This window comes from Mustela putorius, unplaced genomic scaffold (genome assembly GCF_011764305.1).
Source record: "Mustela putorius furo isolate JIRA1106 unplaced genomic scaffold, ASM1176430v1.1 tig00003859_pilon_pilon_pilon, whole genome shotgun sequence".
NCBI lineage: Eukaryota > Metazoa > Chordata > Mammalia > Carnivora > Mustelidae > Mustela > Mustela putorius.
In genome coordinates this window covers 10,661,240-10,685,084 of record NW_025422011.1, presented here as the reverse complement: position 1 = coordinate 10,685,084, position 23,845 = coordinate 10,661,240, and the positions used below count along the sequence as shown (strand labels likewise).

At 37.7% G+C, this 23,845-nt stretch overlaps 1 protein-coding gene across 2 annotated transcripts in view; it reads left to right on the top strand.

The window, feature by feature from the left end:
• The window catches only part of PDHX (pyruvate dehydrogenase complex component X), a 69,592-nt gene that overhangs the window by 35,158 nt on the left and 10,589 nt on the right, over positions 1 to 23,845 (top strand). For both annotated transcript variants that reach the window (XM_004755975.3, XM_004755974.3), the window contains exons 4-8: positions 897 to 1,096; positions 3,825 to 3,923; positions 13,182 to 13,362; positions 14,926 to 15,073; positions 22,295 to 22,353. In XM_004755975.3, the coding sequence (XP_004756032.1) occupies positions 897 to 1,096; positions 3,825 to 3,923; positions 13,182 to 13,362; positions 14,926 to 15,073; positions 22,295 to 22,353 (687 nt within the window). The remainder of the gene's footprint in view (positions 1 to 896; positions 1,097 to 3,824; positions 3,924 to 13,181; positions 13,363 to 14,925; positions 15,074 to 22,294; positions 22,354 to 23,845) is intronic.

Sequence of the window (23,845 nt, the reverse complement as noted above, 5' to 3'; positions counted from 1 at the left end):
TAAAAATTTTAAAGGAATGACATTTTCTTCCAGTACTGAACTTTAAAAACATTGTCATCTGAAGTTTCCCTAGGAACTTCTTTAAGTAAATAGAAATCAGTCCTTTGTCTATGAGTTAATGTGCTGAAATGTTTGAAATACATATAAGTTTTTTTAGAATTCAATCTTACTTACCCTTTTAATTGACATTAGCTATGAAAGATTGATTAGCTGAGACACCACCGTGTTTCTGATGTACTTGTAAAAATTCATGGGATTTTATTTTATTTGTCAGGTTTTGTAAATAGATATGTATGGGGAAAATTGGGTGTAAGGAAAGACAGAAACCAGCATTAACCAGAGTAGTTAACCAATTCTGTTTCTGTGATGGCATATGCTTTTTTCTAAAGACTAAGTTTACAGAATACATTCTACATTAGGTTAATGTTAGTAAAAGGACTAATTTAGGGTACTTAATTCATTGTGAGCTCTTGGGATTCCTAAGCTATTGTAACAAGAAGCTATCTGAGAAAGACAAATAGTTGAAGTAAACCACAGTCTCCTGGTTTGGATTTGTACGGCTGGACGTCAAAAGGAAGATGGTAATGTGTGCTCTTAGATATTTGAAAGCTGTCAGAGGAGAAATTCTCGTGTTTTGTTTTGTTTTGTTTTCCCAGGATGTAGCATTAATAACTGGGATGGGAAGAGCAGTGAAGGAAGGTATCCTGGGGTATAGCGGTATAGCAGGTATAGCAGTAAGAAAGGACAGTGGTGGGTGGAAGGAGGAGGCAGGCTGACTTAGAAGCAGATTTTAGCTCAAATTAAGAGATCTTTCTAATCAGTACAGAATTACCTAAACTACTTCATATGATCATGAGCCTTTCCACCTCTGCAATTATTTTCTTTTTAAAATACAGGTTGAAGAAGGATCTAAAAATATACGACTAGGTTCACTAATTGGTTTGCTAGTTGAAGAAGGAGAAGATTGGAAACATGTTGAAATCCCCAAAGATATAGGTCCTCCATCACCAGCTTCAAAACCAGCAGTGCCTTGTCCTCCACCCGAACCACAAATTTCTCCTCCCGTCAAAAAGGAACACACACTGGAAAAACTGCAGTGAGTATGTTTATTTGGATGCTGATGTTTAAAAAAAAAAAAAATTACAGCAGCTTTTAGGATATTTTAATTATTGTCATATTTAAAACATTTCTGCACCTTACGTAGGAAGTAGGTGATCTTCCCTTTTTCTCTTAGGTAACTGAGGCCTAGGATGATTCTTTTACTCTCATTGTTCATTCAATAAACAGTTATTGAATACCTGTCACTTTCCAGGTAGTATGAAAACCCTGCTCACCTGGTGGAGAACAAAGCAAATAGTCTGTGTCCATGTTGAGCTTGAAGTAGGTTTTAGGATTATAAGATGGAATTCAGTACACCAGGCTTCATACTGTGTTCTAGTTACCGTAATGGGAATTCCAGTTCTAAATGGATAACTGACATAAAATAGAATTGGCACCCTAACATGCATTCCTTTACATCTATATTGCATTCGAATGTCTGACAGAGACTGGAGCTCAGTTTTGGTCCTGGATAACACACAGACTTAGTAAACACCATTTCACTTCAGCCTTACATAGCTTTAATTGATGGATTTGGAAAATTTTAACAGGTTCATTTATTTAATATTCTCTGTACAAGATTAAGAAAGGTCCTCTTAAGTACCGCTTTTGAACTTAAAACACAGATCCTTCAGCATTTTAAAATGTTTTTCCTTACATTACCAGTGTCAGTTTTTGTCAGTGATTTTGAAGTGCTGAGTTGTAAATTTCCATCCCCCTCCCCACAGCATTTCTCGCTGTGTTGCTTTAACTTCCCTTTATTTTCTCTTTCATTTACCATGGAAATCAGAAGGTAGAGTCATGGAGGTACTTAACTGCTCTTCTCCTTAGGCAGAGATCATGGCATGTCCTCCATCATTCTGGAAGATCCATCACTAGAGACTTAATGTGCATCCCCGTAGTATAGAAAAAGCAGCAGACCTAGGGCACCTGGGTGGCTCAGTCGTTAAGCATCAGGCTCTTGATCTCAGTTCAGGTTTTGGTGCCAGGGTCGTGAGTTCAGGCCTCCTGCATTGAAGCCCCATCCAGTGTGGAGCCTACTTAAAACAAAACAAAACAAAACAAACAAACAAAAAAAACCTCCTCAGACCTGTGAACTATGCAGTGTTGGCCCACACAGTGATTTTTTTTTTTTTAATAAATTTTTGAATTGGTTGTAGTTAATCTTACATTAAGAAATCTAAAATTTCAGTTTCTTTTTAAAAATCTGAAGACTGATAGCAGTGAGCCCATATCACCGAGAGCTATTTCTCTGAAATACAGCAAGCACAACATTTGTTCTCCATTTCTTGGTTATAAAGTTCAGGACTTAGCCCCTTTAACTCATTTTCTTTATCTGACTGTATAGTCTTTTGTATTTGCTGCTTTATTTAAACATCTTACCTGAAAAGTAGATACTTAGTAGTTGTGTCACTATTTGGTGTATCTCTTTCCATGTCTAACAATCAACATAAGTTTTTGCCACTTACTCTCCTGACATGTGAAATAAAAATGCTTTCATTTAAATAATAATGACTTTTAAAAATACATGAGTGATAAAATTCAGCAACACAAAACTAACAACCCAATTAGAATAGGCAAAGTACTCAAATATACATTTCGTCCAAAGAAGATGCGTGAATGGCCAATAAACATGCAAAAAGGTGCTCAGTGTCACTAGTCATGAGGGAACTGCCACTCAGTGTCACAGTGAGCTGCCACTGCACATTCACTGGATTGGCTCCTGTTAAAAATAGTAATAGTGTGTTGATGAGGATATAGAGGATGAACCCTTGTGCACTGTTGGTGGGAGTGTGAAATGGTGCAGTCACTTGGAAAACAGTACAGCAGTTCCTCAGAAAACTAAGAATAGAATTACCATATGACCCAGCAATTCCTTCTCTGGGTACACACTCAAAAGAATTGAAAGCAGGAACTCACTTTGATAATTGTACAGCCGTGGATAGCAAGCAGCCTTATGCACAGAGGCCAGAAGGTGAGAACAACCCATGTGTCCAAAATGTGCTATATACATAGAATGGAATGTTAATGTTACTCAGCTTTGAAAAGGAAGGAAATACTGACAAACATACGATGATGTGGATGAATCTTAAAGAAATTAAAGTAAAATAAGCCAATTACAAAAGAACAAATACTGTATGATTCCACTTTTATGAGTTACCTAGACTAGTCAAATAAGTAAAGAGAGTAGAATGCCAGCTGCTTGGTGCAGGGGGGTAGGGCAGGAATGGGGAGTTACTGTTTACCAGGTACAGAGTTTCAGTTTGAGAGAATGAAAATTCTGGAGATGGATGATGGCGATGGTTGCACAACAGGGTAATTGTACTTAATGCCACTCAATTGTATGCAAATTGTAAATTTTCTGTAAATTTTACCACACACAAAAAAATGAAGGAGCAGTGTGGTTAGTTCCTTATTGATGTGTTTGATGAGGAGACATGTGAAAAGTTATTAGTTAAAATAGAAGCTCTCTCCTTTTGAATATATACTCTTATTAAAAGAATATTTTGAAATAGTAACTAATTAAATTTGTATGAAAATGTTTGGGTGGTAAAATAAACAAATTAGTATGGATTAGTTTATTTGCCTGTGACTATGGGAATAATTTTAACTTTATTATAAATTTTTATTTTTCTAATTATCAGTAGAATTGTTGATGTTTAGGTATATTTGGTTCAAATTATGAGTGTTTATTGATTTTCTTAATCATCACGTTTTCTTCTTAGGTTCCGTTTAAGTCCAGCTGCCCGTAATATTCTGGAAAAACATGCTCTGGATGCTAGCCAGGGGATAGCCACTGGCCCTCGGGGGATATTCACCAAAGAGTACGTTTGTGCTTTTTGTAATAACCAATTCCATTAGTTATCATGATCATCTTTTTCTGGAAGTATTTAAAGAAGAGCTTATTCAGTGTTAAGATTTAAAAGGACGTACACTGTTCTTTTGTATTTTCAATTGCTTTTGTGAGTGCAGACTTGTATTCTATACAAGACTTATTTCGGAATAATTACAACATTAGTGAAAAATGGTTCTGATTCAGTAACTAAGCCAGATCCTTAGAAATAGTGATAAATGCAGAAAATTATAGAGTACAGAGTGATGAAACTTTATATTTTACGGTTGTTTGAAATAAGATTAAATCACATTTAAATTTTTAAAACCTGGAAATATACTTTTAAAAACAGTTTCATTCTTACCTGTTTGGATTTTAGTCACTTGTATGATCCAAGTGATTTCCATATGTGGTTGGCTCTTTTTGGATTTTTTTTTTCAGTTCCACTGTCCATGAGTTTCACCTGATTTGTTCAGTACCACACTCTTAATTATAAATACTTTATAGTAAGGTTTAAAATTTGATAGTTTCCTTGTTCTTTTTCAATAGACCCACTTTTCTTGGTTTATTCTTATTTTATTATCTTCCCAAATGAATTTTAAACAATTCATTTGCCCTGATGGTACAGGGGAATGATGGTGTTTTTATTGGGATTGTATCACATTTTACAATTAACTTGGGGAGGGACTGATGTCTTGATGATCCTGAGTCTTCCTATTCAAGAATACTGATATGTTTTTCTATTTGTTTACATTTTGTTTCTTTTAAGAGTGTATAAGAACAGGGGTGCCTGGGTGGCTCAGTGGGTTAAGGCCTCTGCCTTCGGCTCAGGTCATGATCCCAGGGTTCTGGGATCAAGCCCTGCATGGGGCTCTCTGCTCAGCAGGGAGCCTGCTTCCCTTCATCTCTCGCTGCCTGTCTCTCTGCCTACTTGTGATCTCTGTCTGTCAGATGAATAAATAAAATCTTAAAAAAAAAAGAAAGTGTATGCGAGCAGATGGTCCCTGCTCTATTGAAACTTAGTCTAGCGGTGAAGACAAAGATTAATCCTTTAGACGTATGATTGATGTAAAATTGCTATAGTGGTGTGTGTTATTTTAGAAAGAGAGAGAGTGTGAGGAGAGGGCAGAGGGAGAAGAAGAGAGAGTCTTAAGCAGACTCTGCACGGAGTGTAGAGCCCAGAGCAATGCTGAAATCGCTGAGACGCTGAGATCATCACCCTGAGATCATGACTTAAGCTGAAACCAAGAGTTGGATGCCTAACCATCTGTACCACCAAGGTGCCTCTCTGTTACATTTCTATTGGTGGTAGTAACTCAAATTGAGTTAACATTTTAAAGCAGTATGCTTATTCCCCATTTACTATTGATAAAAGTGATCAGTAATATCAGATAACATTTCTTAAGTTGAGAAAGGTTATGAAATAAAGTGGCAGTGCTGGACCAAGGGACATTTTTTTTTTTCCACTAGATTATTTTACTCTTCATTAAGGCATTGATTTAGGGTGCCTACATGGTGGCTCAGTGGGTTAAGTGTTTGCCTTCGGCTCAGGTCATGATCTCGGGGTCCTGAGATGGAATCCAGGATTGCATAGTGCTTCCTGCTCAGTGGGGAACCTGCTGCTTCCTCTCCCTCTGCCCCTTACCCCTACTCATACTCATTCTCTGTCTCTTTCAAATAAATAAATAAATAATTTTAAAAGAAAAATAAAACATTGGTTTATTTCAGGGCATTTTTTTTATGGTGAGCAATCCAGGTTTGATTCTTAGGTAGCCTCATTTACCTGTATTACAGCTGTATCGATATGTTCATCAGACGTGTATGTGGTTCTCTTAAATGCATACCGTGAGTTCTGCCATACTACATGCAGCGTAAATCAGCTGTCCTGCCCCATGACTGAAAAGTAGTATCCTAGACTGTGAAGTTTCTTTTTTTTTTTTTTTAAGATTTTATTTATTTATTTGACAGACAGAGATCACAAGTAGGCAGAGAGGCAGGCGGAGAGGAGAAAGGAGGAAGCAGGCTCCTCACTGAGCAGAGAGCCCGATGCGGGGCTCGATCCCAGGACCATGGGATCATGACCTGAGCTGAAGGCAGAGGCTTTATTCCACTGAGCCACCCAGGTGCCCCAAGACTGTGAAGTTTTAAAGGAGTTAAAAAGTTTCACTTAGCCATAAAATGTTAAAATTAAGTATCTTCATAGCCAGTTAAGCCTAGTTTTTCTCCCACATCCATCCTATTTGTTCCTTGATTTTATTAATCTACCCGTCTGTGTTTTAGTAAGCTTTCCATAAAAATGGGATAAAGCAACTTTTTTTGTAACCAAATAGACTTACCTGTATTTCTGAGGGATAGGACCGAAAGTCTGTATTTAATTCATTAATCATTGATCAAGATTTGGTGAAATCTTTGGTAAAGTAATCATAGTAATCATAGCTGTACTTTGGATTAATTCCATGGATTTGTAGAAGATAACAATGGAGCAGAAAAAACCTTGAGGTTAGGAGATAAATTAATAGGCTTATAAAGTAATTCAGGTGAAAGATAAAAAATGCTTGAATGTAGGTCAAAGAAGTAGAAGGGAGATTATTGACCTAGACAGTGTTGTAAGGACAGAATCCAGAAGCTTTCATAAAGGATCAGATGGAGAGCCTAGACCAGGATAGCAGCAAATCAAGGAATGAATTTGGGATTCTGGTCCGGATAATGAAATTTTGGCTCCATAAGTGCAAGTAAGGGCTTTGGGAAACTGTTTGTCTTGGTGGATTGAGTGATGTGTTACCTCTGAAGCCTGTCATCAGAGCGGACAAGCCCACAGGCATAAGGATCAGTGAGGTGAAGGTTATTTGCAGGCGATATTTTGGGAGTCGAGAGGAGGTTTGATAGGTAGTAGAGCAGTAGTTATAATTGAAATAATCAGGAGGTAAACATTTAGAAGGCAACTTTTCTTGTGTTGGAGGATATCTAGGAGCTGGATAAAAAGTTAAGGTATAATCCGAGAAAAATCTTGAAGTCGGTTATTAGGTGATATTTTAGAAGGCAGTGCAGTGGTGTGACAGCAAAGGAATGAAATAGCCCTTCCTTCCCTTCGCCCTTCTCTTGCCACATGTTTCCTATATATCTATGACGAACAAATAGCGCTTTTTTTTAAAACCTGAATTGAAGTTATAATAGTAATGTAATGTTTATTAAGGAAAACAAAATGGTATTGTCTTGCTGTATACCCAAAGGAAGCACTATTAAAGTAGAGTTATATTTTTAATATTTTTGCCATCTTCCTCCTCCTAACTTCCAGTTTTCTTTCCTGTCCTTATTCTTTAACTCTGCACCAGAAGAGAGTCAGCCTTTGGTCTTCAAAATCTGACACATTACCAAAGATTTCATGAGAAAAGTTGATCCTGAAGGCATGCATTATTTAGGATTTTTGCTTTGTATACTGCTAAAGATGCCTGTGTTTTAAGTTTAATATTAAGGTGGACTTCGGGAAAATACTTTGGCTTGCTGTCACCTACAGAAATACCATCTTCTGATAAGACTGAAAAATTGCAGGCTAAGCTTCCCCCAAAATACCTCAGCACAAATTCTTGAAATTTGGAGGGACGTCTTTGCTCCTTCCACTGTCAACTAAAAATGCAAGCAGAATTAAAAAAATCAGTTCCAACTGCTGTGGAAGTGCCTCTGATCTATTGTGTTTATGAAGTAAACTCAGTGTTAGGGTTGCTATTTTAAATGTTGCAGCAGAGCAAACATATTGCTGAAACATATTGCTGAAAATGTATGTTGCACAAAAGCATATAGACCTGACTTTGCCTTTTATGTGATTATTTTAGGAAAGCTAGTGCAGGTCCACAGTTAGAAACAGAATACATTTAAGATCTTTGCCTGTAACCTAGTATCTTTTGTATATCTATGTCTTAAGTCATAGCTGTAGCTAATGTTTGTGTTTATATCATAGCATGAAAAGCTCTGATAGGTGTGACAGGGAAGTGTGTAGCATGTTTGCAGTGGTGTTTCTTTTTAAAACTAAGTCATAGCACACCCAAATGAATTACTCTCTAAGGATCCTCGTAGAAAAGGTTCTACCCTGAATGAACTACCAGGGTTTCTTCTGCTTTTGTGCAGAAGTATGTGGTTTATTTGTTTTCCTCCTAATTTTTACAGCTTTCAGTGCCCACCCAATTCTTCATGTAGACTCTTACTCATTATTTCATGGACAGAAATCATTAAAAGCATTCTCTGCATTATAGAAACTAAATTGTTGGCTGTTACTAAACATGAATGAATATTTATACTTTATGACGTATGTAAATGTAAAATCAGCAGTGAAAGTTTACTGTGAAGCAGTGGCCAGAATTGATTTCCTGTTTACTTGGTTATGATTATTGACTTCTCCTTACTTTTATTCTTTAGAGCGTTTATACCCAGGAATCTTAATTACTACAAGAATGAAGCCAAATTGCCTATTTCTTGACAAAATAGTAAATAGTAGTTATGCTGTTAGTGAAATAAAAATGTGTCAGTTTAGTGTGAGCAGTCTTTTCTTAAATAGACGTATTCAGACAACTGTTATTTTTGTTTATTTTTAACTCATGCCTGAGAGTAAACTGGTGATCCCCATATAAAGAAATAGGGCGTGGACGCCTGGGTGGCTCAGTGGGTTAAGCCGATGCCTTCTGCTCGGGTCATGATCTCAGGGTCCTGGAATTGAGTCCCTCATTGGGCTCTCTGCTCAGCAGGGAGCCTGCTTCCTCCTCTCTCTCTCTCTGCCTGCCTCTCTGCCTACTTGTGATCTCTCTCTCTCTCTCTGTCAAATAAATAAATAAATAATAAATAAATAAGTAAGAAAGAAAGAAAGAAATAGGGCGGGCTGGGGGAGGGCGCCTCTGTGGCTCAGTGGGTTAAAGCCTCTGCCTTCAGCTCAGGTCATGATCCCAGGGTCCTGGGATGGAGCCCCACATGGGGCTCTCTGCTCAGCAGGGAGCCTGCTTCCCTCCCCTTCTCTCGCTGCCTGCTGCTCTGCCTACTTGTGATCTGTCAAATAAATAAATAAATCTTAACAAAAAAAAAGAAATGGGTGTGTTTTGGGCATGACATTCTTATGCTAAACTTTAATTTGATTTAAAACCCAGATTAGTAATAGGTTTTGTTAGATGTATTTAATTACCTTATATAATGGAAAGAGACTAGTATTGTTAGGCTATGACATGTAAGAGCTCTTAAAAGCTAGATACCTTTTGTTGAAAGCATTTTTTTTCTGAATCAACAGAATATATCAATGCTTATTTTTTATATATCAATGCTTATTTTTTAAGGATTTTATTTATTTATTTTATTTTAGAGAGTGCTCAAGCAAGCACGTGGGGAGGTGGCAGAGGGAGAGAATCGTCAGTCAGACTCTCTGCTGAGCGCGGAACCCAGCATGGGGCTCCATCCTACCACCCTGAGATCATGACCTGAGCCGGAATCAAGAGTTGGTTGCTCAGTTCACTGAGTCACTCAGTCGCCCCTCATTGCTCATTTTTTTTGTTTATCTGGCTAGGATTTTAGCTTATGGCATAAATCCCCAGAAATGTTATTGGCAGCCATTTATTTTACATGTAAATATTATCATAATTAACTGGAAAATGGTGCTTTCGGTTGTAAATATGAGTAAATTAAACATTGACTTCCAAAGTTGTCAAAAGCCTTAACAGTACATAAGGTCATTCCCTCCTAGGCCACGTACCTCCGCCTTGCCCTTATTCTTTGCATTTCCATCACCATGTTGTGGCACCTGCTCCGAGAACCAGCACTGCCTCCAGTTACGCCTGTGCTGATTTTTGTGTCATGGGTTGGAGGCCATGGTCAGGAGATCCTACATTTGGCTTTAGATGAGGTAGATCACATTCTGTTGCTCAATCTCAGACTTAACTGTTAATCTTAGATGTACTGCATTCTATCCCAGTTTGTTCATGTGAGAAAAAAAAATTGATCTGACTCTGCCTTGGTTTATATTTGCATGCTGTGTGCACAAGTATGAGAAAAGTAGTAGAAAATGCACAAGCTCTGGAGTTGGCCACACCTGGGTTTGATGCCAGTCCTGGCTTCATCTTTTAACCCTCTCCTCCTTCTGCACTGCTCTTTCCACACTGGCCTGCCTTCTATTGTTAGAAGCAACTGTATTTTCCCTGTCTAGATACATGCTTTCCTAGGTCTTCTTGTGGCTTCCTCCTTCAAATCATTCCACACAAATACCACATCCTCAGGTCCTGACCATCCATCCTATTTTCAAAGAACCCCTCCTCTCACCTGTCATTCATGTCGTTATTCTGCTTTATTTTCTTCATAGTGTGTCATTATCTGTCGTTTGTTTGCCTGATTAATATAGACTGTTCTGCAGAATAGTGTCTTGTTTAAACCCTCTATCCTCCACACCTAGAGTAGAGTAGGTGCTTGAGAAATTCTAACTTATACTTGGAATTTAACCTCTCTGAGCCCACTTAGTCACCAATGGATTGGGAGTAATAATACCTCCCTTACAGGGCTCGTGTAAGATGCATAAGCACAATACAAGCATAGAGGCTTATTTTCTCACTTTTACTCCCCTTTCAATGCTTATTAGGGATCCAAGATGGTAAAACGTTTAAGAGTTCTTCGCCAATCTGACCTCTCTTGTTAAATGTCAGCTATTAATTTTGAAACAAGTTAGTTCATACTTAGTGTTAATTCCATGTGCCCCTTTTTGGACCAGATATAAAGCATGGACTCTCCTTCCTAAAAATGGTATGAGTACACATGGGGGGATTCCTCTAATAATGTGCTCCCAGTTGAAACATGTCTGCCCGGGTCAATTTTCTATTACTGCAAAACAAATTACTACACACATACCAGCTTAAAACAGCACCCGTTTATTATCTAACAATTCTGTAGGTCAGAAATTGCGAACCAGAATGGCTGGGTTCTCAGCTCCTGGTCACAAGGCTGAAATCAAGGTTTTGGCCAGGACTAGGGTCTCATCTATTGGAGACTTCTTTTAGGCACATGGTTGTTGGTAGAATTCAGTTCTATCAGAACTCAGTCTATCTATCAGAATCCAGTCTTTCACACTCTGGCCCCTGGTTGGCTCTTAGTTAAGGACTGGTGCCAGCTCCTAGAGGCCGCCTTCAGGTCCTTGCCCTGTGCTTATCTTCACAAATGCCCATAGGCTCCTCTAGCGCCAGCGGGAGAATCTTTCTCCCTTCAGGTCTCTTCTAGGAATTCCTGGTTTCTTTTAAAGGGCTTATCTGATATGTCTGATCCCACCGGGGTAATTTTACCTTTTGCTTTTTGGTGAACTTAATGCCATCTGATTGAGAACCTTAATGATGTCTACAAAGTCCATCACCTTTGCCTTGTAATGTAACCTAATCAGGAGCTTATCCATCATACTCGTAAGGGATTATGTGGGCTGTGTACACCCGGTAAAATTCTGTATATACAAGAATATTGGAGCTGTCTGATAAAGTTCTAGAACCTAGGTGAGGTTGGGTGTGCTGAGGTCCAGAGCCGATGACCAAGAAAGAATTCTTGAGACATCTTTGGTGCAAAATGGTGGTTTATTAAAGCACAGGGACAGGACCCGTGGGCAGGAAGAACTCCTGCCCCAGGTTGGGAGCGATGGCAGGTTCTGTACCCTGCGGTTGGGGAAAGGTGAGGGGAAGGGAGGTTTCAAAGGAGTTTTCATATGCTAAGGAGGGCCTGCAAGGTGCCAAGATATCGGAGGCCTACCTGAGGCCTTGCCCTTGCAGCTTGGTCAATGTTGTCTTTAGGCCAGCCATTAACATCAAGATAGTTGGGAGATTCTTGGTGGGATGTCACAATCCTGCTATCAGTCATCTTTGTTAGTGAGATTTAGGTTTAGAAGAGATTTAACTATATATTCCCTTCTACCTCAGCCTCCTTCAGTTTTGTTTATGGAGGGGAGGGTTTGAGGAACTGAGTTATTTGCCTCTGGAAATTGTGCTATTGATAAGGTAACTTATTTGTTTGTAGATCTCTAGGACATTTGTAAACCGAGGGAGACTCCTGTCTTGCAGGATTGTGATCTCTGCAAGTTAACTATTTGTTTCTAGTTTATGGCAGTCAGGGGTGCCTGAGGAATGTCACACACATTACCAAGGGGAGTGGGAGCGGATGGAGAGGGGGTGCAAGGTGCCAGCTTTTGCTTTGTCCTCAGCCAGCCTCCTGCTCCCTCATCATGTCCATCTCAGAATTCTGCCTACCATGTTGCCATAAGATATTAAGTAAAAGGCTTTGTTTAGGGGAGGTTGATTGTCATTTCAAATATGCCCAGCTTGCTAGGTTTTCCCCCTCATAATTCTTTTGATAAACAATAATAATTAAACTGTGTTTGAGAAGGTTAAGGAATGTAATTGGCCTTTAAATTGTGTCACCATGATGTTTTTAGATTATGTAAAACCCTTTAAAATTTTTTTTAGATTAAAAACACTTTTAATCTGTAAAATGTTGTTTTTGGAAAGGGTTCTTTTGAATTGTCAAATATTATAATTTTTGTAAAAGCCATTTTGTTTAAGAGAATGTATTACTTCATACCCACTATAACTTAGCATAGATTGAAAGCTTCACACACACACACACACACACACACACACACACACACACATAATAATCTAATTAAATCCCTTTAAAAACCAAAGATACCTTTAATGCAAGTTAAGTCTATTACTAGTTTAGTTACCTTTCATTCTGAATGATGCGCTGGGTTAGGTCTATTTCATTAGATGGTGCTGACAACATATTGAGCAATTCAAAATGGTGTGATATCCTGGCTATAAACAAGGCAATCTGCACTAGAAAATCTAATAATTTAGTAAATATCCTAATAAAGTTGTGATAAATTTGATGTTTTCTAAATGCCATGTGAAAGTTATTTGACCAGTATAAAGAACAAGAGTATGGTTTATGAATTGTTCATCTATCAGATGATAGCCCCCCTCAAAAAAAAAGATTAATTTCCTTTTTAAAGATACCTACACCCAGTACTTTGATAAATTTGAATGGTTGTTTGGTTTTTGAAAATGTCCAAATATTGTAGTGGGTGAATAATATGAATCAGTAGACCAGATAAGATTTGCTTGCTTAACTCAAGCCATTCATTTTGCATTATTTTGGCCTTGACATCTCTCTAGTTCAGTACCTTCTCTCCACAGCTCATCTCTGCTTTCTAAACACTCTGTTCCTTGTTTCTAATCATGATTCTGTATCTCTTAAGGGATGCTCTCAAACTGGTCCAGTTGAAAGAAACGGGCAAGATTACTGAATCCAGGCCCACCCCAACCCCTCCAGCCACTCCCACAGTGCCTCCACCCTCACAGGCCACAGCCACGCCACCGCCACCATATCCACGGCCAATGATCCCACCACTGTCAACTCCTGGACAACCTAATGCAGCGGTAATACCATTTGAGTAGACTCAGTTTTTTCCAGACTTTAGTGAGAAAGAAAACAAGAGCCATTACTATCTCTTAACAAGTGATTCTACTAATCCATTTTACTAGTACCTGAAAGTGATAAAGAGGAAATACTCCAGATGTTTTGTTTTTCGCAAACTTGATTTGTTTGTATGTTGCTGACTTCCAAATTCATTGCTATATATGTATGTTCTGTAATTATGATACTTTTCATGTAGCTTTTCTTGGGTGTGGCACTATTAATGGGTAGCTGCCACTAGCCCTCTTCTGTGGCTGTTTGATTCTGACTGAGAGAATGGATAGTCTCACTGTTAGAGACTGCACTGCTAGACATTCTTTTTCGGATACAGGCAGTGTAACAACCCTTTTTTATTGTCAAAATATTCCATTTTTGCCTCTTTTTACCTCATTCTCTTAGTATATTTCATGTCATTTGCTTCAGAAGAAATGCAGGATAATCAGGTTTGTGGAAAAACTGAATGGGCACTTGGGAACTAAACACACAAATGTATCCTCCTCTTTCTTCTGGGGAAGTATATCCCAGTAAATTTCAGAATAGTTGCAAACAGTATAAATTTCTTGGGAAACAAAATTCTTTAGTGTAAATTCATGATTCATGATAGCATATAGAAAACATTTATGTGTAATCAGATCTTCTATTTTTAAGAAGTAGATTATTCAAATTAAGAACATAAACCTGACTTTGAAATTTTTATGGTATATAGAGAGCATATATTCTGTTGGAACAAGTTCTCTGCCAACCTAAAATGTTTAGTTTTGAAAATCAGGTGTATTTTCAGCTGCGTAGTTATTACTCTGAGGTGATTTTGATCTGGTCCCAGAATGGCGTGAAGGTCAAGGAAGGGATCACATGTGGTTTAAGGTCCATCCTGCTTTTGGTAAAAGCTTCAAGGAACAGAGAAGAAAAGCTGCAGTATAGAGTTATAGGAAGATTTTATTATCTCACCTATACTTTATATTGTGAATTTTTAGGAAATATGATACTCATGTAATTTCTTTTAAAATTAACAAACCAAAGAAGAAATGGTTTGGCAGATTATCCAATATATTGAATTACCTTTTTCTACTGCAGGCCATTTGTAAGTAAGAATTGTCTGTTGCTGTTTGTTGAATTATTGTATGCTTTGAGTTTTATTAAGAAGTGATATTTGTAACAGAAGCTGCTTACAGGCGGTATGAGTGTGTATCTATCTCTCTGTTTCTGTTTCACACAGACACCCGTGGGAGAACTATTCACGACTTGGGAGATTTCTTTTTGATCATCTTAAACATAGTAACATAAGATGACCCATTTATAACTAAAACATGAATTATACTATTTTCTACAGTTGTGTACTATAAAATTAAAACTCTTTGGATTTCTTATATTCCTCCTTATACTAAGAATTTTTACTTGTACTTTTCCTATAGTAATTGTTAATTATTACCGAAAGCTAAGTCACTGAGACTAGATTTTAGTTATGGAGTTTGTTTTTTCCATTTCCATATTTATGGTTTAATGAACAGATTGCAATTTCTTTGCAGGGCACATTCACTGAAATCCCTGCTAGCAATATTCGAAGAGTTATTGCCAAGAGGTTAACTGAATCTAAGAGTACTGTACCTCATTCATACGCTACTGCTGACTGTGACCTTGGAGCTGTTTTAAAAGCTAGACAAAGTCTGGTCAGAGGTTAGTAAAGTTACATTTACTTAATACAATACACATGAAATCCTTTACTTTATAAAGGTACATTGTATAACTTTTTATTTCAGTATCATCATCTGGGTGTATTTTAGTGCTAGAGAAAAGAATTGGCTCACTTTTCCTATGAGAAACAAACTGGTTCCATAGTACTGAGTAAATCATGCTTTTAGTATGATATCTGAACAAAGCAGTAATTATTAACATTTTAGAAAGTATAAAATCCCAACTGATTGAAGAATGCTTTAGATTTTACATAGACCTTAAGATATTCCTGTGCTTTATACAAGTTTTAATTTTTTATTTCTTCTTCCAAGTGAACTTCCTGGTTATGAAATTTGCAGTGTACCTCCCAGCAGTCAGTTAAAACTAAGGTTGCTGGGAGACATACAAATTTTTTCTTTCTTTCTTTCCAATCGGTATGGCTTTTATTTCATTTTCTTGGTTTATTGTACTGACTAAGACCTCTGGTACATTAATGAATGTCAACGGTGAAAGCAGACTTTTTGCCTTGTTCTTGATCTTAGGAAAAACATTCATTCTTTAATGTCAGTTATAGGTTTTTGTAGATTCCTTATTTTAGGTTGAGGAAATTTATATTCCTAATTTGCTGAGAATTTTAAGCGTAAGTGAATGTTGAATTTTTTCACTTTGTGCATCTTTTGAAATAATCTTTTCCTTTTTCACTCTGTTATTTTGGTCAGTTATATTGGTTAATTTCCAGATGTTGAATTAACCTTGTATTCCCCAAAATCATTAATTTTCTCACCTATTTCTTGATCTCATTTTCTAAACGTTTGCTAAGAATTGGGGCACCCAGGTGTCTTAGTTGGTTCCTGGCTCAGTGGGGAGCCTGCTGCTCCTGCTCCTGCTCCCCCTGCCTGTGCTCACTTTCTCTCTTTCTCTCTGTCAAATAAATAAATAAAAATCTTTTAAAAAAAATAAAATTTTGCTGAGATTCATTATATCTGTGTACATGAGAAAAGCTGTAGTTTTCTTTTCTTAAAGAATTTTTTTTAAGTTTTTTTTTTTTTTTAATTTATTTGACAGACACAGCAAGAGAGGGAACACAAGCAGGGAGAGTAGGAAAGGGAGAAGCTGGCTTCCTGCTGAGCAGGGAGCCTAATGTGGGGCTTGATCCCAGGACTCTGGGATCATGACCAGAGCAGAAGGCAGATGCTTAATGACCAGACCACCCAGGCACCCCGTAAAGATTTTTTTTTTCCTGTATTTGTTACCAGGTCTCGCAGAATGAATTGGGAAATGTTCCCTTCTCTTTTATTTCCTGAAAGAGTTTGGGTAGCATTGGTTTATTTCCTTTTTAACTGCCCAGTAGAATTCACCATTGAAGCTCTCTAGGCCAGTGATTTTTTTTGTGGGGAGATTTTTAAATATGAATTTTTAAAAATAGGTGTAAGTTATCTGTTTCTTCTTGAATGAGCTTTAGTAGTTTTTGTCATCTAAGGAATTTGTTTATGTTATCTAAGTAATGAAATTTACAGTAGTCCCCGCTCATCTGCAGGGAGTACAGTCCAGGACCCCCAGTGGAGGCCTGCAACCCCTGATGGTACAAACCCTGTATATACTCTGGTTCCTCCTCTGTTTACATACTTAAAAGCTAGACACAGTGAGAAATTAACAACAATAATAAAATAGAACAATTTTAATGATAATGCTGTAATAAAAGTTAAGTCAGTGTGGTCTCTCCGTCTCTAAATACTGTATTGTACTCACTGTTTTCATGATTCTGTGAGATTACGTGCCCATGTGATGAGATCACATGAAGTAAATGTCGTAGGCATTGTGACATAGCGGTAGGCTACTGCTGGCCATCTGGTGGTAAGTCAGGAGGATCATCTGCTTCTGGGCTGCTGTTGACCATGGATGACTGAAACTGTGGAAAGCAGAACCATGAATAAGGGGGTCTGCAGTATTGGCATAAAGCTGTTCATAACAGTACCTTATTATACTTCTAATGTCTATATAATCTGAAGTAAGGCCCTTGTTTTCAATGTTAGTAATTTGTGTCTTCTTACTTTCTTGATCAATCTGGCTGAAGATTGCTCAGTTTTATTGATCTCTTCAAATAATCTGCATTTGATTTCATTAACTTTCTCTATTTTTATAATTTTCTTCTCATTGATTTCTGCTCTTGACCTTTATTACTTTTTTCTGTTTGCTTTCGGTTTAATTTGCTCTTTTGTTTTCTGGTTTCTTAAGGGGAAAGCTGAGATCAATATAATATAATAAACCTTATTCCTAACATAAGCATATAAGGCTTTCAGGGTCCCTCTTGGCAGTACTTTAGATGAATGCCACAAAATTTGATGTGTTTTATTTTTCTTTTCATTCAGTTCAAGATGTTTGCCATTTTTCCTTGAGATATCTTTTTTGATCCATGAGTCATTTAGAGGTGTAAGTATAGTTTCCAAATATTTGGGGACTTTTCAGCCTTTCTTTTATGATTTCTTGCTTAGCTACATTTTGCTTAGAGAACACTGTATTTATGATTGAAATATTTTTAAATTTTTTGAGATTTTATAATCGTAATATGGTCTATCTTGATGAATGTTTCATGTGTAGTCGAAAAGAATGTGTTCTACTTTTTATTTTTAAGATTATTTATTTATTTGTTTATTTGAGAGAGAGAAAACAGAGCAAAGCAGGAAAGAACATGAGTCAGGGAGAAGGGCAGAAGGAGAGCAAGAAGCGGGATCCCTGGAGCAGGGAGCCCTATTCGGGGCTCAAACCCAGAACCCTGGGATCACGACCTGAGCCAAAGGCAGATGCTTAACCAACTGAGCCATCTAGGCGCCCCTCTACCTTTTTTTTTTTTTTTTTTAAGATTTTATTTATTTTGAGAGAGAGAACGGACAAGCAGGGAGACAGGGAAAGGGAGAGAGAGCAAGAAAGAGAAAGAATCTGAAGCAGGCTGTGCACTGAGTGCAAAGCCCAACGTGGAGTTTGAACTCATGACCCTGAGATCATGACCGGCGCTGAAATTGAGTCAGTGCCTAACCTCCTGAGTCACCCAGGAGCCCCTGAAAAGAAAGTGTGTTCTACTTTTCAGGAGTGTTTTTTGAATGTCAGGTGAAGTTGGCTGGTAGTGGTATTCATGTCTTTTATGTCCTTACTGACTTCCTATCTGTTCTATCAATTCTTAGAAGAGTGTTGAAACCTCCAGTGGATTTGTCTAATTCCCCTGTGAGCACTGTCAGTTTTTACATCATTTGGAGATCTGTTTGGAGGCACATCACACCGTTAGGGTTTTGGTGTGTTCCTGATGAATAGATCTGTCATGGAATATCCCTGTCCACTCCTGGGGTAATCTTTTTTTACCCCAAAGCCTTTCTTATCTGGTTTTGCTACAATTACTCCAATTTTCTTTGCTTAATGTTTTTAAAATCTTACATCTTTTTACTCCTAACTTATCTGTGTCTTTATATTTAAATTGACTCCTTGCAGATAACACATTATTTTTCTTTGTTTTTTGTCTAATCCTGTACTGTCTTTTAATTAAATATTTAGACCATTCTCATTTAATAATTTCATCCTTTCTTTCGCTTTGTACTATTGTCCTTTGTACCATTTGTTCTTTGTCTTTATTTGTCCCATCTCTTCCAATTTTTTCCTATTTTCTTGCCTTTTTTTAGATTGGTTATTTTTTAATTTTGATTCCACTTTAATTCTATCTTACTTTCTCTCTTTCTCTTGTGGTGGTTTCCTTAAGGTTTACAATATAATTCTTTAACTCATCATGATTTACCTTCACATTTTTATCACATCCCTTCATGTATAATGTAAGAACTTTACAACAGGACATTACATTTTCCTCCTTCTGCCCTTCGTATTCTTATTATCATGTTTTATTTCTGCCTATGGTGTAAGCACCAGCATATATGTTTGATTTTTTTTTTTCTTTAGCAAATTAGCTGTGTTTTAAAGAATTTTAAAAATGAGGGACACCTGGGTGGCTCAGTAGGTTGAGCATCTGACTCTTGATTTCAGCTCAGGTCATGATCTCAGTGTCTTGAGATCAAGCCCCAGGTTCAGCTGTATACTGAGCAGGGAGTCTGCTTGGAATTCTCTCTTCTCCCTCTGCCCTTCCCCCCTGGCTTGTGCACTTGCTTGCCCGTGCTCGCTCTCTCTCAAAAACAAACAAACAAACAAACAAACTAACTGCGTTTATCCTGTTTGGGTTTCTCTCAGCTTCTTGGATTTTTGATGTGTTCTCTTTCATTAATTTCGGAAAACTCCGAGCCATTAGTTTTTACAGTATGTTCTGCTCCATGTGTTTTCTTTTTGGAACTCTTGATTATAAATGTTCAACTGTTTGAATTGTCCAAAGCTCTTAGATTCCCTGTTCTTTTTTTTGTTCATCCTTTTTTTTCCTTTGTGTTTCTGTTTGAATAATTTTCATTGACCTAATTTCAATGTCACTCTTTTCTCAGCTATGTTTAGTCAGTGAAGCCTAACGAAAAATGATTTATCTTTAATTGCGTATTTTTTCCTCCTAACTGTCCATTTGAATGTTTTTTAGAGTTTCCATCTCTGCTGATATCCCCATCTGTTCATGGGCATTGTTCCATGCTTTGTCCCATACTCCCGCACTCTGACATGTGTTTATCCTTCTTCAGAGGGGAATCATCACCCTTGATTTTCAGTCACTTGTTGGTCTTGTAACCTCAACTCCCTAACAGACTCAAAAGAAGTTTCGATTTTGTAACTTCTCCTGCTTTTCCCCCCTACTCTATTAGGGTGGGAAAAACATTCTCTTGTGGCTTTCTACATCTTAAGTAACAACAGGACTGATTATTTCAATTTAAATACAGACTTTGAAGAATTCATATGAAGACAGCCTGAGAGATTTTAAAAGTTAAAGGAAATGAATGGAAAGCTTGCCTCACAGAAAATTAACAATATTTAAAAAGTTTATCCTAAAAGCTCCCCTTACAAGCTTTAAGCATACTTGCTTAGTCATGGTATAGAGATCGTTAAGGGAATAATTTTTCTGGTTTCTTCCTTTCATGAGGCAGGAAACAGTACTATTTCAATGGAGAGATGGATTAATTTAGTATCTTTTCATGGTTCAAGTTTGGTATGTCCTTGCAGCTAGGAAGTTTCTAGGGGGTCTCCAAAGAGCCCACGTTATTTGTCTCCAATCTTCTTTCTTATATAGTTATGTAACATTAGATAAGTATGTTTACAATATTTTGTAATGATTTGCAAATGAAAATATTTAATATTCCCTTAGAAACTACTTCCTATTCTTCTCAATCGTGTCACCAACAGTCTCCTTACTATTTGGAAATTTCCATAATAAAGAGTTGACAGTAAAAGATCTTGAAAAAAAATCTCCTTTGTACTCTTTTGATTTCCAATGCCTGTTAGAAATGTTATGTGAGAAATTGAACATATAAGTCAAGCTTCTGATGCATCAGGATAAGAGGTAGCATTTGGAGGAATCATCAGCATATGGATGGTATCAAAACCTTGGAACAGAAGGTTCTTGCTTGGGAAGATGCCACCATTAAGAGGAAGGGACAGAAAATGAGTGAGTGGTAGAGAGAAAGAAAACCCAGGAGGGTACCGTGACATAGAAGACAGTAAGAAAAAGTGTTCGACAATGAAGAAAGTGATCAGCTCCAAAGTACAAAATGTTGGATATGATGAGGACAGAGAATTTAGGTGAGCATGGGGACTCCAGCAGTATATAGGGAATCATTAGCTGTGGGGTGGTTTGGGAAGTCTTCACTGTAGATACCTATAGATATAGATAAAGTACGAGGGAGGGTGAGGGAGACACAAGAGGTAGGCATAATGAGGTCATAAAATATGTCCACATATTTGAATTTATGCAGGCCATGTCTTTTATATGTTATCATTAAAATTCTGTAAGCTCTGGGAAACTACTTATATTTCTACTCCTAAAAGGGTTTTAAACAAGCAAACAAAAATATTTATATCTCTGGAAATCTGAATTAAAAGAGCTATGAATTAGATGAGCAGGTGGTGGTTACCATGACTGTTTGGCAGTATTTGGGTTTATGGTAATTCATCTAATGTCTTTCTGAAATCCCCAGCATGCCTTTGTAATGAGCTATTGTTCATGTAAAATTCCATGATACTATAGTAACAGGATTTGTGTATCTTGCCACATACCATTGACTAGATCTTGATCTTAAAAATTCTTTTTCTAGAAGCTTTTGCAATAGAAAATCAAGTGTAGTTTACATTTTTCAACACTTTCCTACCCATTGGGAAAAGCAAAAGTGTATATCAGATGCTTTCGTTATGATCAGCTCTGTGGGAAGGGAGGGTAGCTTAGCTTTATCTTGAAATAATTATGTATACTGGGAGGAAATTGATTCAGATGGAATCACCATACAACTAGACAGAAAACCTCGTCTTGTTCATTGCACTAGGATCTGTGCCAGCATTGCTTCATCTTTGGCTTTTACTATATATCCTGTTTTGTTAAGTGAAAAAACAGCTTGGTGGTCTTAAATTTTTTTGGTACACACTTCATTAGTAAAAAATCTCTCTCTAGATTCAGGTAGATACATAGATAGGTACAGATATCTTTAAAATGACTGTAATGTTACCACTGTTCTACTATAATCAGTGTATCATAAAACATATGCAGAATGAAGACATTTGGAAAGGGTGAGAGACAGTTGAATCACGGTAGAGACCATTTGTGTTTTTAGAGACATAGAAGTGGTTCTTTTCTTTCTAACTGGTTATAATGTGTCAAGTTCTCGAGTATATCTGAGTAGTTTAAAAGACTTGTAATTCAGAAGTAATCTTTTACATTTATGGTCAATATTACTTCTGCAGAATCTCATAAAAGTTTTTCTAATCGGGACTTTTTTTTAAAGATTCTATTTATTTATTTGACAGAAATACAGCAGGAGAGAGAACACAAGCTGGGGGAGTGGGAGAGGGAGAAGCAGGCTTCCCGTTGAATAGGGATCCCAATGTGGGGCTCGATCCCAGGACCCTGAGATCATGACCTGAGTGGAAAGCAGACACTTAACAACTGAGCCACACAGGCACCCCTAATGAGGGAGCTCTTAACTGACTAAGCAAACAAAAACCTACAATATTTTTCACTATAATTCGTTAATGAACAAGTTGGAAATCCTAATGGCCATTGTTAAAGTTTCATTATGAATGCTAATTTTGATATGCTTGTTTTTCTTTCAGATGACATTAAAGTATCAGTGAATGATTTTATCATCAAGGCAGCAGCCATTACCCTTAAAGTAAGTAGCAGACCCTAAATCATTTTGGCTTATACAATGGTCTCATGTCTTGGGATTTTTATATGATAAATAGAACTGTCATTTTTAAGTCACGAAAATTAAGTAATTTCATTGCTAAAAATATACCATTTAATCTCACTCCCTCAGTTTTATACACGAAACTAAGAATCAAGGGGGCTATAACTAATTATAGTTTATTCAGCAAATACTAACTGATCCCCTGTTGCGTGCTGAGTACATTATAGGCATTTAGAGAAACGGTAGTGAACGAAAGTGGACATGTTCTCTGTTCTCCTGGAGCTTATAGTATAGTTGGGAGAGACCAGTAGTTGTCAGATAGTGAAAGTGTAGTGGAGGAGGAGAAAGCAACCCTGCTGCAGAGTAAGTCAGGGTGTCATGGTGCACACAGTTAGGCAAGATAGGCCTCTCTGTCACAGTGGTAACTGAGTCAAGGCCTGGAAGAGAGAGCTATCAGAAGAGTGTGCCAGGCGGAGGGAACTGCCCACGGAGGCTGGGGGGAGGGGCCACTGCCTTTCAGACCTGGTGGCCAGCAGGGGATACTGTTTCTGGAGGAGAGGAGGTAGCTGAAGGGATTAAACAGAAGAAAGAGGGAGGAGTTGTGCTGCCAGAAGCTGGTAAAGCCTTGGCAGCCGTGGTAAGGTCTAGGGATTTTATTATGAAGGAGAGGGGAGGAGCCTTTGGAGGGTTTTGAGAAAGGATTGACATCCTACTTAAACTCGGAAAAGAAAAAGGAGGGACTATTCTGGTGGTTTGTGGAACACAGCCTGCAGGGAGGCCAGGGGGCAGCAGTGCGCTCCCCTGGGAGGCCATGGATGGCCACAGTGGTTTGGGCTAAGACAGCAGCTAGTGGTGAAGCTGGAGTGAAGGCGGGATTTAGGATACATTTCAGAGGTAGAGCCAAAAAGATTTGCTGATGGGTTGGCTGTGGGGTGTGAGAGAAAGGACCAGGACTTTGGCCCAAGCAGTGGGAGGGATGGAGTCCCGCATGCTGACGTGGGGAAAGTGGCAGAGGAGCAGGAGGCTAGAGTTGGACTTGGATCTGGAACCTGGGCTTCTTGCTTTCTTGCTCTTCTCCATTTTCTGTCCTTTCTCTCTATGACTAGGCCATTTTTCTGGTTCACTGCGTGTTAGGTGCTATATTTAATATATATATTTATAAGGAATTTATTATTTCTTGAACAGTGCAATAATAGAGAATTTTAAAGTCCTGCATTTTCTTAGCCTTTCATATCTAAGTGTTCATATGGCTTTTGTCTTTTGAGCAAATAATATTTTGAATTATATTAGTGATTTTCTAATTATGAATCATTCTTGTCCTCCCTATGTGAATCTCTAGTGGTTATTACATTTCATTTCATAATTTTGTATCAGGAGCTGTAAGTAATTATAATTTATATTTTGTGCTTTTCTTTTTTAAAATCAATGTCTTCTTAAAGTGAATTTGGGTACTTCCTCCTTTCCGTTTGTTGTG